The sequence below is a fragment of the Scyliorhinus torazame genome, chromosome 8 (assembly GCF_047496885.1).
Source record: "Scyliorhinus torazame isolate Kashiwa2021f chromosome 8, sScyTor2.1, whole genome shotgun sequence".
In the NCBI taxonomy this organism is placed as follows: domain Eukaryota; kingdom Metazoa; phylum Chordata; class Chondrichthyes; order Carcharhiniformes; family Scyliorhinidae; genus Scyliorhinus; species Scyliorhinus torazame.
Window position 1 is genome coordinate 279,416,559 of NC_092714.1, and position 15,864 is coordinate 279,432,422.

At 47.4% G+C, this 15,864-nt stretch overlaps 1 protein-coding gene across 1 annotated transcript in view; it reads right to left on the reverse strand.

Moving 5' to 3' along the window:
- The window catches only part of LOC140428682 (matrix metalloproteinase-24-like), a 273,538-nt gene that overhangs the window by 95,763 nt on the left and 161,911 nt on the right, over window positions 1-15,864 (reverse strand). Inside the window, 1 exon segment of the mRNA XM_072515411.1 lies at window positions 6,967-7,115. Within this exon segment, the coding sequence (XP_072371512.1) occupies window positions 6,967-7,115 (149 nt within the window).

Consider the following 15,864-nt stretch of genomic DNA (forward strand, 5'->3'; position numbering starts at 1 on the left):
TCATTCTTGTGAACCTCCTCTGGACCCTTTCCAAGGCCAGCACATCCTTCCTTAGATACAGGGCCCAAAACTGCTCACAATACTCCAAATGGGGTCTGACCAGAGCCTTACACAGCCTCGGAAGTACATCCCTGGTCTTGTATTCCAGCCCTCTCGACATGAATGCTAACATTGCATTTGCCTTCTTAACTGCCGACTGAACCTGCACATTAACCTGAAGAGAATCGTGAACAAGGACTCCCAAGTCATAGAATTTAATAGACTCCACAGGGCAGAAGGAGGCCATTCGGCCCATCGAGTCTGCATCGGCCCTTGGAGAGAGCACCCTACTTAAGCACACACCTCTCCCCGCAGCCCAGTAACCCCACCTAACCATTTGGAGACTAAGGGCAATTTATCATGGCCAATCCACCTACCTGCTTGGACTGTGGGAGGAAACCGGAGCACCCGGAGGAAACCCACGCACACACGGGGAGAACGTGCAGACTCCGCACAGACAGTGACCCAAGCCGGAATCGAACTTGGGACCCTGGAGCTGTGAAGCGACTGTGCTAACCACTGTGTTACCGTGCTGCCCCTAAGTGAAATGAAATGAAAGTCCCTTTGTGCTTCTGATTTCCTAAGCGTTTCTCCATTTAGAAAATAGTCTGTGCCTAGATTCCTCCTTCCAAAGTGCATAACCTCACACTTTTCCACATTGTATTCCATTTACCACTTCATTGCCCACTCTCCTAGCTTGTCCAAGTCCTTCTGCAGCCCCCTTGCTTCCTCAATACTACCTGTCCCTCCACAGATCTTTGTATCATCTGCAAACTTAGCAACACCCAACATCCCTTAGCAAAGGGATCAGGGGTTATGGGGAGAAGGCAGGAGAATGGGGATGAGAAAATATCAGCCATGATTGAATGGGGAGCAGACTCGATGGGCCGAGTGGCCTAATTCTGCTCCTATGTCTTATGGTCTTAACAGTGCCTTCAGTTCCTTCTTCCAGATCATTTGTGTATATTGTGAAAAGTTGTGGTCCCAGCACCGACCCCTGAGGCACACCACTAATGCTACCCTGAAAAATACCCCTTTATCCCCACTCCCTGCCTTCTGCCAGTCAGCCAATCCTCTATCCATGCCAGGATCTTACCCTGAACACCATGGGCTTTTAACTTATTTAACAGTCTCCTATGCGGCACCTTGTCGAAGGTCTTCTGGAAATCTAAATAAATCACGTCCACTGGTTCTCCTTTGTCTAACTTCCTTGTTTCCTCCTCAAAGAACTCGAACAGATTTGTCAGACATGACCTCCCTTTGACAAAGCCGTGATGATTCCAGACTCCAAACATCAGCTCCCCTCTCTCTCCACAGATGCTGTCAGACCTGCTGAGATTGTCCAGTAATTTGCTTCTATATACAATTGAGATTACACTTGATACATATACCAGAGGCTGGGGAGATGATAGGGTATGTCACTGAGCTAGTAATCCAGAGGTTCAGGCTAATGATCTGAGGACAGGGGGTCATTCGGCCCATCAAGTCTGCACCAGCCCTTGGAAAGATCACGTTACCCAAGCCCACACCTCCACCCTAGCCCGTAACCCCACTTTTATACTCCTTCATAGGACAGGGTATCGAGTATAAAAGCTCAAATTCTGTTACAATTATATAGAATGTTGGTTAGGCCGCATTTGGAATACGGTGTCCAATTCTGGTCACCGCACTACCAGAAGGATGTGGAGGCTTTGGAGAGAGTACAGAAAAGCTTTACCAGGATGTTGCCTGGTATGGAGGGTATTAGCTATGAGGAGAGATTGAATAAACTGGGATTTTTCTCCCTAGAGAGACGGAGGCTGAGGGGTGGCCTGTGTCATTGTAGAGTACCTTTTAAGAAATGGATGTTTAAGCAATGTACCTTCAAGAAATGGAGCTGATCATATTACTGAAGTGATGTCAGAGGGTGGGGGGAGCTGAGCTCACTTCTGCTTTTTGAGTTTCAGTTTGAGAATGCAGCTGGGAGTGTGTGTGTGTTTTGCTGTGAGCTGCATGAAGAAACACAGAGCTGGTCTGTTGATTTCTGCAATCCAAAGACTATAAATATATTGAATGTAACCAAATGTGCTCCTATTTTTGAAGGTTTGAAGTCTTTTGGATGTTTAAAGGAACAGTTTGAAGGATTATTTAGTGTTGTAGTCTTTTGGGGTTATCTTTGAAGTAATGGGTGTTAAGAAATTCAATGTTTGTTTTTCAAAGATTAACTTGAGTTCATAGAATAAACATTGTTTTGTTTTAAAAACCACTTGTCCATTTCTGCTGTACCACACCTGGAGAGTACGCCGTGTGCTTCCCACACCACAATCTATTACAAGTTGTGGATCGGTTGAACTCCATGGAACACTTTGGGGTTCTGTAAACCCGAATCCATAACACCTGATAGAAGTTTATAAAATTATTAGGGGTATAGATAGGATGAACAGTTGGTTGCGTTTTCCCAGGGCGGAAATGACAATTACAAGGAGGCACAAGTTCAAGGTGAGGGGGGAAAGGTTCAGTGGAGATGTGCGGGGGAAGTTTTTTACACAGAGGGTGGTGGTGGCCTGGAATGCACGGCCAAGTGAGGTGGTTGAGGCATATACGTTAGCGACCTTTAAGACTTATCTGGATAGACACATGAACAGACGGGGTATAGAAGGATGCAGGCGGTTGGTCTGGATAGAACACGTGATTGGTGTGGGCTTGGAGGGCCGAAGGGCCTGTTCCTGTGCTGAATTGTTCTTTGTACACTCCCTTTAAAATGGTAACATTTAAATTATATAGTCTCCTCTTCCTGGCAAAATGAATCACTTCACACTTCACTGTTAAATTCCATCTGCTACGTATCTGCCCATTTACTGGTCTGGCTGCCTCCTGAACTCGGTTACTATCCTCCTCGCTATTTACTAAATTTTGGGGCTTCATATCATCTTCAAACTTTGAAATGATATCCTGCTTTCCCAATTCTATGTCACTGATCTATATCAGAAACAGCAGCGGTGCTAACACCAGCTCCTGAGGGTCACCCACTCTCTAACTCCCTCAGTCTGAGAATCCATGATTCACCATTTCTCTCTGCTTCCTGCCACTCAGCCAGTTTAATATCCACACTGCCACTGTCCCTTTTGCTAACACGTCTATGATGTGACACTTTGATCAAACACCTTTTGAAAGTCCATAAACACAACATGAACCTCAGTCCGCCCCCATCAAGCTTCTCTGTGACTTCATCAAAGAATTTGATCAGGTTGTGAGTTCAGTTTCCTTTCCCACCGTGGCCAGTTCTGAAATTGAAGAAATCTTCCACCTGGAGAAAGGAGGAAGCTTTGTAAAAACCCAGCAGCTTCACTGATGTTCTTTGGACGGAGGGAAGCTGCCTCTCCCCCTGCTTTCACTCACAAACACACGCAAAACTAACTCTGTGACCTCCCAATGAGGCACCATTTTTAAACCGTTATTTATTTGCCTCTTTGCTGCTGGTCAGTACAGGCAATGTTGTCTGTTGGTTGTGATTGTGATTGGCTAGGGAAAGGGTTCAGAGGCATAGGTGTCTGAAAAGTAACTTGTTTATTGGAAGAACACACCTCTACAGACATGTCCAAGAACATGTCTCTGCAGACCTATACAACAACACGCCTCTATACAGACATGTACAAGAACATGTCTCTGCAGACCTATACAACAACACGCCTCTATACAGACATGTACAAGAACATGTCTCTGCAGACCTATACAACAACACGCCTCTATACAGACATGTACAAGAACATGTCTCTGCAGACCTATACAACAACACGCCTCTAGACATGTACAAGAACATGTCTCTGCAGACCTATACAACAACATGCCTCTATACAGACATGTCCAAGAACATGTCTCTGCAGACCTATACAACAACACGCCTCTATACAGACATGTACAAGAACATGTCTCTGCAGACCTATACAACAACACGTCTCTATACAGACATGTACAAGAACATGTCTCTGCAGACCTATACAACAACACGCCTCTAGACATGTACAAGAACATGCTGGTTCTTGTACATGGTGCTGGTTTAGCACACAGGGCTAAATCGCTGGCTTTTAAAGCAGACCAAGGCAGGCCAGCAGCACGGTTCAATTCCCGTCCCAGCCTCCCCGAACAGGCGCCGGAATGTGGAGACTAGGGGCTTTTCACAGTAACTTCATTTGAAGCCTACTTGTGACAATAAGCGATTTTCATTTCATTTCATGTCTCTTTATAGACATGTGCAACAACACGCCTCTTTACAGACACGTACAAGACTACAGCACAGCCGAAGCCATGAGCTTTCTCCAATTAGACTTGTCATGTGACTCTGACATCATGTAGGCGGTACGGTTTCCTCAGCCAATCAACTCGCTCAGCCCTGGACACCCGGACGTTACATCAGCTCGCAGTGGTTTTGTGTCAGTCCTACACCTTCTCCACACAAGTCTCTTACTTTATTAACTAAAGCATCAGGAACTTGGGAACAGGAGGAGGCCATTCAGCCCATCGAGCCTGCCCCGCATTCAATCCCATAATGGCTGATCATCCCCACACCATCCCCTTTATCTGATTGGTATTTAGAAATCTGTCAATCTCTACTTTAAACACACTCAGTGACTGAGCTTGCACAGCCTCTGGGCCGTGAATTCCACAGATTCACCACACTCTGCGTAAAGACATTTCTCCTCAACTCGGTCCTCGGCGGTATCCCCCTTATTTTGAAATTCCAGACCCCCAATCGGGGAAACATCTTACCCCCATCTACTCTGTCTATTCCTTTACATATTTTGTCAGTTTCAGTGAGATCACCTCACATTCTTCAAAACTCTCGAGAATACAGGCCCTGTCCCTCCAGTCCTGTCACCCCCCGGAACCAGTCTGCTGAACCTTCACCGAACTCCCCCAATGGCAATAATATCCTTTCGGAGGTAAGGGGACTGAAACTGCTCACCGAGCGGGCCGCATTCGCCGGCCAGAGAATCCCGCCCGAGGTCAATGGACTTCTCCATTATCCGGGGTTCTTGCGACGGGCAGGGAGAGAGAATCCAGCCCAGTGCTCCAGGTACTGCCTAACCAAGCCTCGCTACAGTTGATGCAAGACCTCACTATTCCACAATGAGGAGAAACTCTGACAGGAAGGTTGGTAACCTGAAGGACATGGATTTAAGGTAATTGGCAAAAGAATCAGAGGCAACACGAATATTTTTGGCGCAGTGAGTTATGATGTGAAAGGGCAGAGAATGCAGATTCTAAGGGGAAAGAACAGGGGGTGTGGAACAAATGGGTTAGTTCTCTCAAAGAAGATGTACAGACACAATGAGCTGAATGGCCTCCTGTGCTGATCATACTATCACCTACACTACTTAATCCAAGGTGCTAGTTGAATACATGTAGCTAAGAGGTAAAATTATTTAAAGTATATTGACTGTGGGAATCCAGTCTTTGTTTCACACAATGAATCAGCCGTTGTATTCCAGTGCATTCAGCACTCAGGATGTTCTCGGTCTAATCAACTAATCAGTTACAACAAAGTCTCCGGGCCGAACTGTGTAACACGGAACGCGTGAAAAGGTATCCAGTAATTTTCCTGAGACTGCAAACGCAGACGCTGAGCTAGTTTTGATAGGCACCAGGCAATCTTAAGTAATGTCCAATGTTTGATTCAGAAATCATCCTCTAAGTAACAGACATTCATTTGAACAAACCAGGAGGTTTCAGCTGAGAATTAGAAGCCAATGAGAGTAAATGAGGGGTTAAACCAGAGACAAGAATTCCTTTAAAAGTAGGGCCTCGTGGTCGAGGTCTTTGTTCCTGAATTCTGGACTCATCTATTTGTTTGTTTGTGTTAAAGTAATTTCTTTTAAGTTTTTGATTTTTGCCATGTGTTCGACCTGTTTATGTATTGTTTGATATTTTGTTTCTCAGTTTTGATTCAGTACTTATCCACGTGTATTCAAGTGAATAATTAGCAACAAAGTCGTATTTTTGACACCTCCAATCAACCGGACTATCGTCTCTTATTAGAAGGTAAAATAAGAGTCCCAACATTATTACTCATTGTTTTTGCAATTCTGGAACAGTCGAGCTCCCCCTCAGGCACATCTCCAGCTAACAGCCGATAATCCACCCTGAATTCTACCTTTTTGTTAACTGTGTGAGTCTGAATTGATATAACGCTATCCCAAGAATATCTTTACTTCCTAATGTTGAGACAGAATTCTTCGTCACTGCCATCACCTTATCTCCAATGTTCCAGAATAACAAGTTCACACAATTTTTGTAACTTTTCAAATAAAAAATCCATTAACATTTACAGTGAGGAAGAATCTTAGAATCCCATCAGTGCAGAAGGAGGCCATTCAGCCCATCGAGTCTGCACCGACCCCCCCCCCGAAAGGACACCCTACCTAGGCCCACATCCCCACTCTATCCCATAACCCCACCTACCTTTTGGATGCTAAGGGACAATTTATCTTGGCAAATTCACCTAACCTGCACGTCATTGAACTGTGGGAGGAAACCAGAGCACCCGGAGGAAACTCACGCAGACACGGGGAGAACGTGCAGACTTCACACAGACAGTCACCCGAGGCCGGAATTGAACCTGGGTCCCCGGCGCAGTGAGGCAGCAGTGCTAACCACTATGCCAACCATGCCACCAGGATTCATTCAGCCCAGTGATGAAGAATATAAAAGTCTACATGGCAGGTAAATATAATTGGGATTACCGCCTGGAGGGTAGGTGCCAGGATTGGGCCTAATGACTGGTTCCCATGTTCTGACCTTTACGAGGTGAGGTTGCAGTTTTCTGTACTGAGGGGCAGTGAAATGACACAACCCCAATGGACGGCTTTGCACAATGGCTCATTCCGACTGAACATGATTCAGTTGTCTAACGTTCCAGAGCTAGACAGGTAGGAAATCTGTCAGACTTACTCGACCGTGGTCTCGTCCAGCACTCCAGTGACCGGGATCCTGTAGAACCGCTGCATTGCTGCAATGGCAGCTTGCATAGACTGGGCAGAACGCAAGGCGGACGTACGAATATCATTCGGCAGAAAGTACCCGTATGTCTTCAACCAATTCTGCAAAGAAAGAAAAACATTATCTCAAGATTAACCATGTCTGAAGATGCTACTGAATAATTGCTTGGAAACGCAGAACTCGAGTATTGCTTAAAAGAGAGACATGCTGTCAAAATTTTTCATCTTGCACTCACGCAGATGCAAGACTGCCAAATTTCAAAGGGAGTAACAATTTATATTGCGTGAGGAAAGGGTGCTGATATATTCGCAATGCAGGGTCCTCGGCACACACTAGCAAGCGAGACGCTAGCTCCTGTATGCATTTGCCACCTCAATGCCTCAAACAATCAGAGCTGACTTGCCAACCAATCAGCACTCTCTTTCTCATGCAGTATCAATTGTTGTTCCCTTTGAAATTTGGTATTCTTCGGTCTGTTCTGACGACTACAAGACAAAAAGCTTTTGCAGCTTGTGTTTCTAGTAAATCAGTGATGCGATTGAACTCCAATCACCAAACATTAAAGCTCAGGACAATTCCTGCATCTGTGCTGCATCTGGTCAACGGGACAGAGTTAGTAGCTCCTGTGTGTTCACATTACCTGTCCCATCTAGGTCAATATCCTGGGCTATTTGTACCACCTGGGAAGTTAAAAGAGATTTCAGTTCAGTTCAACAGGAATGCTTTGTGAAAGCTGCAGGACTGAGGGAATGGGAAGGCCATTTGTTCATGTCTTCAGGATATGGGACATGGTGTTTGGTGGCTGTTTATAGTTAATAAAGTAATTGCTGGTTAGTGTGCGTGAATGTAGAGATCAAAAGCAGAACTGGTGTTTTGAGTAAACTGCTATTTGTTGCAGTCAGGCTGGAATTGTGAAGATGACACTTGTGCTCTTATAATGAATCATAAACTCAAATCATACCATACAAGACAATTCAATATGAAAACATGACTGAGTACTCAGGTTAGATTGTGTAACATCAGCTTGTTAAACACGGAGATAGAAGTCTGCATTTTGCTACAATGAGTTCCCCCTTTAAAGTTACACAAGGAACTAGAGGAAAACAGCCAATCTGCTCCAGTGACACACACACACACACGCACGCATGTACAGACTCTCACACACACACACACACACACACACACACACACGCACGCATGTACAGACTCTCACACACACACGCACACACACACACACACACACGCACGCATGTACAGACTCTCACACACACACGCACACACACACACACACACACGCACGCATGTACAGACTCTCACACACACACGCACACACACACACACACACACACGCATGTACAGACTCTCACACACACACGCACACACACACACGCATGTACAGACTCTCACACACACACGCACACACACACAAACACACACACGCATGTACAGACTCTCACACACACACGCACACACACACACGCATGTACAGACTCTCACACACACACGCACACACACACACACACACACACACGCATGTACAGACTCTCACACACACACACACACACGCACGCATGTACAGACTCTCACACACACACACACACACACACGCACACGCACGCATGTACAGACTCTCACACACACACGCACACACACACACACACACACACGCACGCATGTACAGACTCTCACACACACACGCACACACACACACACACACGCACGCATGTACAGACTCTCACACACACACGCACACACACACACACACACACACGCATGTACAGACTCTCACACACACACGCACACACACACACGCATGTACAGACTCTCACACACACACGCACACACACACACACACACACACGCATGTACAGACTCTCACACACACACGCACACACACACACGCATGTACAGACTCTCTCTCTCTCTCTCACACACACACACACACACACACACACACATGTACAGACTCTCACACACACACGCACACACACACACACACATGTACAGACTCTCTCTCTCTCTCACACACACGCATGTACAGACTCTCTCTCACACACACACACACACACACATGTACAGACTCTCTCTCACACACACACACACACACACACATGTACAGACTCTCTTTCTCTCTCACACACACACACACATGTACAGACTCACACACACACACACACACACGTAGACTCTCACACACACATGCACAGACTCACACACACATACACACATGTGACTCACACATAGACTCTCTCACACACACACACATGTAGACTCTCACACACATACAAACGTACAGACTCACACACACATACACACGTGACTCACATAGACTCACACACACACACCCATGTACAGACTCTCGCACACACACACACACACACATGCAGACTCACACACACACATGCACAGACCCTCTCACACACAAATATGGACAGATACTCTCACATACACACACATGTAGACACTCACACATACACACATGTACAGCTACTCTCACACATACACATGCAGACTCTTACACATACACATTTGCACATATAAACACATGCGCAGAGTTTCACACATACACACGTATAGACACACATGTACAGACTCGCTCACATGCACACATGTACAGACTCGCTCACATGCACACATGTACAGACTCTCACATACACACATGAAGACTCTCACACATACATACATGCACAGACATTCACACATACACACATGTAGACTCTCACACATATACACATGTACAGACTCACACATACACAGACTCTCAAACACGTCCTGTCCACACTGCTCATGTTGCTCACACACTTGATAAATAAAATTATTGCTGACGCTGGAATCTAAACAAATGCTGAGAATCTCAGCATGCCTGACAGCGATTCAGCGATCCCATTGCGCCCGGCATGGAGCAGGAGCAACGGGTGAATCACACGAGAGGCGCCGAGCGCTGCGCCAATCGCGAATGACCCAACTTGCTCCGTCCAGTGGTGATATCCAAATCTGACTATTTAATTGAGTCTGACAGCTGACGAGATCATCTCAAAATGCCTCTGAGCGTGGCCTCGGGGTGGGGGCGGGGGGGGGGGGGGGGGGGGGGGAGAGGAGAGAGAGAGAGAGGAGAAACTGGGTGACCAGAACAACTGCCGGCAAAGTGCCCTTGAATAGTGCAGTGTCTCTTGGTGCAGCCACTGAGAAACACTCGCTAAAAATCCCCAACAACGGTCGGACTTGGTTTTAAATTCACTGAATCGCACCCAGCGTCTGTGGAGAGAGAGGGAGCTAACATTTTGAGCCTGGAGTTGGAGAGAACTGGAAATAGGGTCAGATTTACACTGTGGTGTGTGTGTGTGGGTTGGGGGGGGAGGGGGGGGTGGAGCGGTGGGGGGGTGGGGAGGAGTGTGGAGCGGGGGTGGGGTGGGGGGGTGGAGCGGTGGGGGGGTGGGGGGGGGGGAGTGTGGAGCGGTGGGGGGGTGGGGAGGAGTGTGGAGCGGGGATGGGGTGGGGGGGGGGGGGGAGTGTGGAGCGGGGGTGGGGTGGGGAGTGTGGAGCGGTGGGGCTGGGTAGGGGCCAGTGATAGGTGGAGATTGACAAAGATGTCGTGGACAGAAGACAAAGGGAATGTAAATGGGGGTGAGTGAGGTTAAGGAGGGGCTGGTAGTGGCAGAGAAAGAGATTAGAATGTGTAAACGGCATAACCAAGGTGAGCAGTGAGTTAAAGGGCAACTCGAAACAGATTGCCCAGGCGGCGTGGGGGGAGGGGGAAAACGGATTATATTTTAAAATGATTAATCTGAAGCAGTGCAACGGAAAAATAATAAAAATTTAAACTTCTATAAACCAATTGAGAAGCAGCAAAATAGGAACCATGGAGTTAATGCAGCTGAGGGGACAGTCTGAGCTAACGTTGAAAATCAGAAACAAACCGCGGACCTGGGATAACTGGACTCTGGTGAGGTGTGACCTGAAAATCCACTAATTAATTTAATAATCTTTATTGGCACAAGCAGGTGTCCATCACAGCCACTCTCCTGAACAACTTCTGAAAATGTTGCAAACTCCGGATCAATGAGTCTCAACCCAAAGCTGCTTCAATCCAGAGTTTTTAACTTCAGCCTGAGGGCAAGTTGCCAGTTTCCTACTGACCTTGCCGAATAGTGGCACCATCCAGCCTGCCAAATACTGGCACCATCCAGCCTGCCAAATAGTGCCACCATCCAGCCTGCCAAATAGTGGCACCATCCAGCCTGCCGAATAGTGGCACCATCCAGCCTGCCAAATACTGGCACCATCCAGCCTGCCAAATAGTGGCACCATCCAGCCTGCCAAATACTGGCACCATCCAGCCTGCCAAATAGTGGCACCATCCAGCCTGCCCAATACTGGCACCATCCAGCCTGCCAAATAGTGGCACCATCCAGCCTGCCAAATAGTGGCACCATCCAGCCTGCCAAATACTGGCACCATCCAGCCTGCCAAATAGTGGCACCATCCAGCCTGCCCAATACTGGCACCATCCAGCCTGCCAAATAGTGGCACCATCCAGCCTGCCGAATAGTGGCACCATCCAGCCTGCCAAATACTGGCACCATCCAGCCTGCCAAATAGTGCCACCATCCAGCCTGCCAAATACTGGCACCATCCAGCCTGCCAAATAGAACACAGAACGTTACAGCGCAGTACAGGCCCGACCTGTGAAACCACTAAATCCCATCTGCACTATTCCCTTATCGTCCATATGTCTATCCAATGACCATTTGAATGCCCTTAGTGTTGGCGAGTCCACTACTGTTGCAGGCAGGGCATTCCACACCCTTACTACTCTCTGAGTAAAGAACCTACCTCTGACATCTGTCCTATATCTATCTCCCCTCAATTTAAAGCTATGTCCCCTCGTGCTAGACATCACTGTAGCGCACAAAGACTCCGTGAGACGAATAGAGTGAAGTCGATGAGGCTTTATTAAGCGTGTCTGTTCCCCAGCAGCCCGATAGTAAACTGGCCTGCGGGGGAAGACACCGGCTTCTTATACTTCGCCTTCAGGGCGGAGCATGAGGTCAACGGCCAACCAGGACCCGGGATCTGTCAGCCAATGACATTAGGGCTTCCAGTCCCACATGACCCCCAATACATACTACCACAATCACCATCCGAGGAAAAAGGCTCTCACTGTCCCCCATACAAGATCATCTTGTATGCCTCAATTAAGTCACCTCTTAACCTTCTTCTCTTTTACGAAAACAGCCTCAAGTCCCTCAGCCTTTCCTCATAAGATCTTCCCTCCATACCAGGCAACATCCTGGTAAATCTCCTCTGCACCCTTTCCAATGCTTCCACATCCTTCCTATAATGCGGCGACCAGAATTGCACGCAATACTCCAAATGCGGTCGCACCAGAGTTTTGTACAGCTGCAACATGACCTCCCGACTCCGGAACTCAATCCCTCTACCAATAAAAGCTAACACACCGTACGCCTTCTTAACATCCCTCTCAACCTGGGTGGCAACTTTCAGGGATCTATGTACATGGACACCGAGATCCCTCTGCTCATCCACACTGCCAAGAATCTTACCATTAGCCCAGTACTCTGTCTTCCTGTTATTCCTTCCAAAATGAATCACCTCACACTTTTCTGCATTAAACTCCATTTGCCACCTCTCAGCCCAGCGCTGCAGCTTATCTATGTCCCTCTGTAACTTGTAACATCCTTCTGCACTGTCCACAACTCCACCGACTTTAGTGTCATCTGCAAATTTACTCACCCATCCTTCTACGCCCTCCTCCAGGTCATTTATAAAAATGACAAACAGCAGTGGCCCCAAAACAGATCCTTGTGGTACACCACTAGTAACTGGACTCCAGTCTGAACATTTCCCATCAACCACCACCCTTTGTCTTCTTCCAGCTAGCCAATTTCTGATCCAAACTGCTAAATCACCCTGAATCCCATGCCTCCGTATTTTCTGCAGTAGCCTACCGTGGGGAACCTTATCAAACGCTTTACTGAAATCCATATACACCACATCAACTGCTTTACCCTCATCCACCTGTTTGGTCACCTTCTCAAAGAACTCAATAAGGTTTGTGAGGCATGACCTGCCCTTCACAAAACCGTGTTGACTATGTCTAATCAAATTATTCCTTTCCAGATGATTATACATCCTATCTCTCATAAACCTTTCCAAGATTTTGCCCACAACAGAAGTAAGGCTCACTGGTCTATAGTTACCGGGGTTGTCTCTACTCCCCTTCTTAAACAAGGGGACAACATTTGCTATCCTCCAGTCTTCTGGCACTATTCCTGTAGACAAAGATGACTTAAAGATCAAAGCCAAAGGCTCAGCAATCTCCTCCCTAGCTTCCCAGAGAATCCTAGGATAAATCCCATCTGGCCCAGAATTGATAACACCTCCTCCTTATGAACCTCAAGCCCTTCTAGTCTAGTAGCCTGAATCTCAGTATTCTCCTCGACAACATTGTCTTTTTCCTGTGTGAATACTGACGATAAATATTCATTTAGCACCTCTCCTATCTCCTCGGACTCCAAGCACAACTTCCCACTACTGTCCTTGACTGGCCCTACTCTTACCCTAGTCATTTGTTTATTCCTGACATATCCTTCCTAGCTAACTTGTAACTCTCGAACACCCTAACTGAACCTACATGTCTCATCTTTACATAAGCCTCCTTCTTCCTCTTGACAAGTGTTTCGACTGCTTTAGTAAACCACGGTTCCCTTGCTCGACCACTTCCTCCCTGCCTGACAGGTACATACTTATCAAGGACACGCAGTAGCTGTTCCTTGAACAAGCTCCACATTTCCATTGTGTCCATCCCCTGCAGTTTTCCTCTCCATCCGATACATCCTAAGTCTTGCCTCATCGCATCATAATTGCCTTTCCCCCAGATATAACTCTTGCCCTGCGGTATATGCCTATCCCTTTCCATCACTAAAGTAAACGTAATCAAATTGTGGTCACGATCACCAAAGTGCTCACCTACCTCCAAATCTAACACCTGTCCTGGTTCATTACCAAATCCAATATAGACTCGCCTCTCATTGGCCTATCTACATACTGTGTCAGGAAACCCTCCTGCACACATTGGACAAAAACGGACCCATCTAATGTACTCGAACTATAGCGTTTCCAGTCAATATTTGGAAAGTTAAAGTCCCCCATAACAACTCTGGAACTTTTCGGAGGCCTATAGAAAACCCCTAACAGGGTGACCTCCTTTCCTGTTTCTAACCTCAGCCCATACCATCCAGCCTGCCAGATACTGGCACCATCCAGCCTGCCAAATACTGTGCCTGCCAAATACTGGCACCATCCAGCCTGCCAGATACTGTGCCCGCCAAATACTGACCCTGCCAAATGCTGACCCGCCAAGCACTGGCACCAGCCTGCCAAAAAATGACCTTGCCAAATACTGACCCTCCCAAATACTGAGCCAGCCAAATACTGACCCTACTGGCACCATCCAGCCTGCCAAATACTGCCTCTGGCCAATACTGGCACCATTCGCCCCCCACCCTCCAATATGGGGCATCACCAGCTGCAGTCACAAGTGCCCCCAATCCTGCGCCCACAGATACTGGGCACCCACAAAATCCTGACACAAGCACGAGGAAGATTGTATCTGAATCACTGAGGAGATCGAACGCAATCTCGCGCGAGGTTACGATGTGAACATTGTGGGCAGCAACACCTTTTGGCAAATCTGTATATTAGAGCGAGGCAGATAGTCTCACTCGAATGTGTGGATTCTCGAGGTACCGAAGGCTTTGGGAACCATCCCCGTAACCTCAGGCGAGCGTCGTTCAGCACTGGTCTGCACAAACAGGGACCAGACGGCACTCGTAGGGGTCTCCCAGGGGATCCGAGGCTCTTTGCTTGTCCTTTGAGCAGGCTGGCACTGCTAGTGTCACCTGGCGCCTGTGACCTAAGCCGGGAATCGAACCTGGGACCCTGGAGCTGTGAAGCAACAGTGCTAACCACTGTGCCACCGTGCTGCCCATAATAGAATAGGTACATTTAAGGGGAAGATGTATAAATACATGAGGGAGAAAGGAATAAAAGGATATACTGCTCGGGTGAGATGGTGGGCTAGGAGGAGGCCGAATGGCCTGTTCTGTGCCCATACGTCACCTTATGTAAAGCTCCAATCAAACTGCTAACATGAGGGTGCCAAAGAAACAAGGTCACATGGAAGTTCCTGCACGTGACAGCCAACATCTTCCCAATGGATCAACGTCCAATTAATCTCCCAGCACCACAGCCTCATACTCTCGCTCTCATTAAAATGGAGGTGAGGGGTCAGAGTCCACAGTTCGTCAGGAAATGAGAAGATAAATTCGGAGGTGATAGTGAGGTGACAAGATTGAATTTGAAAAGCCTTTTGATTGTGGGCTGAAGTCTATTCTGAGGGCAGTCACATTGGGTCTGGCAATGATTAAAGCTGGTCTGTGGGGGACGGGAGGAAGACAGAAATCTACAGAAAGACAATTGGTTGCAGTTTTATTGAACAAAGAGAGCAAAATGAGGTTGTAACATGGATTGCAAAAGGTTCATGTCGAGACTGAAAGACAGGAAGCTGTGATTGGCCTCTGCACTTTGAGGTGTTCTCCCTCGGGCCGAGACAATGACTCAGTATCTCCTCATTCTAACATTGATCTTCAGCTGCCCACAGAACCCTCACTTCAGGTTTACATTTTCCCCGTCCTGATGCAGGAGGAGCAACAATCCTGTGAGGAAAATATTCCACTCCCACCACCTCGAATTCTCACCGCCAATTCAGCACTGACCTCAATCCTTGCTTTCAGCACCTGCTTTCAAAATAGCTCACTTTCTCCAAAG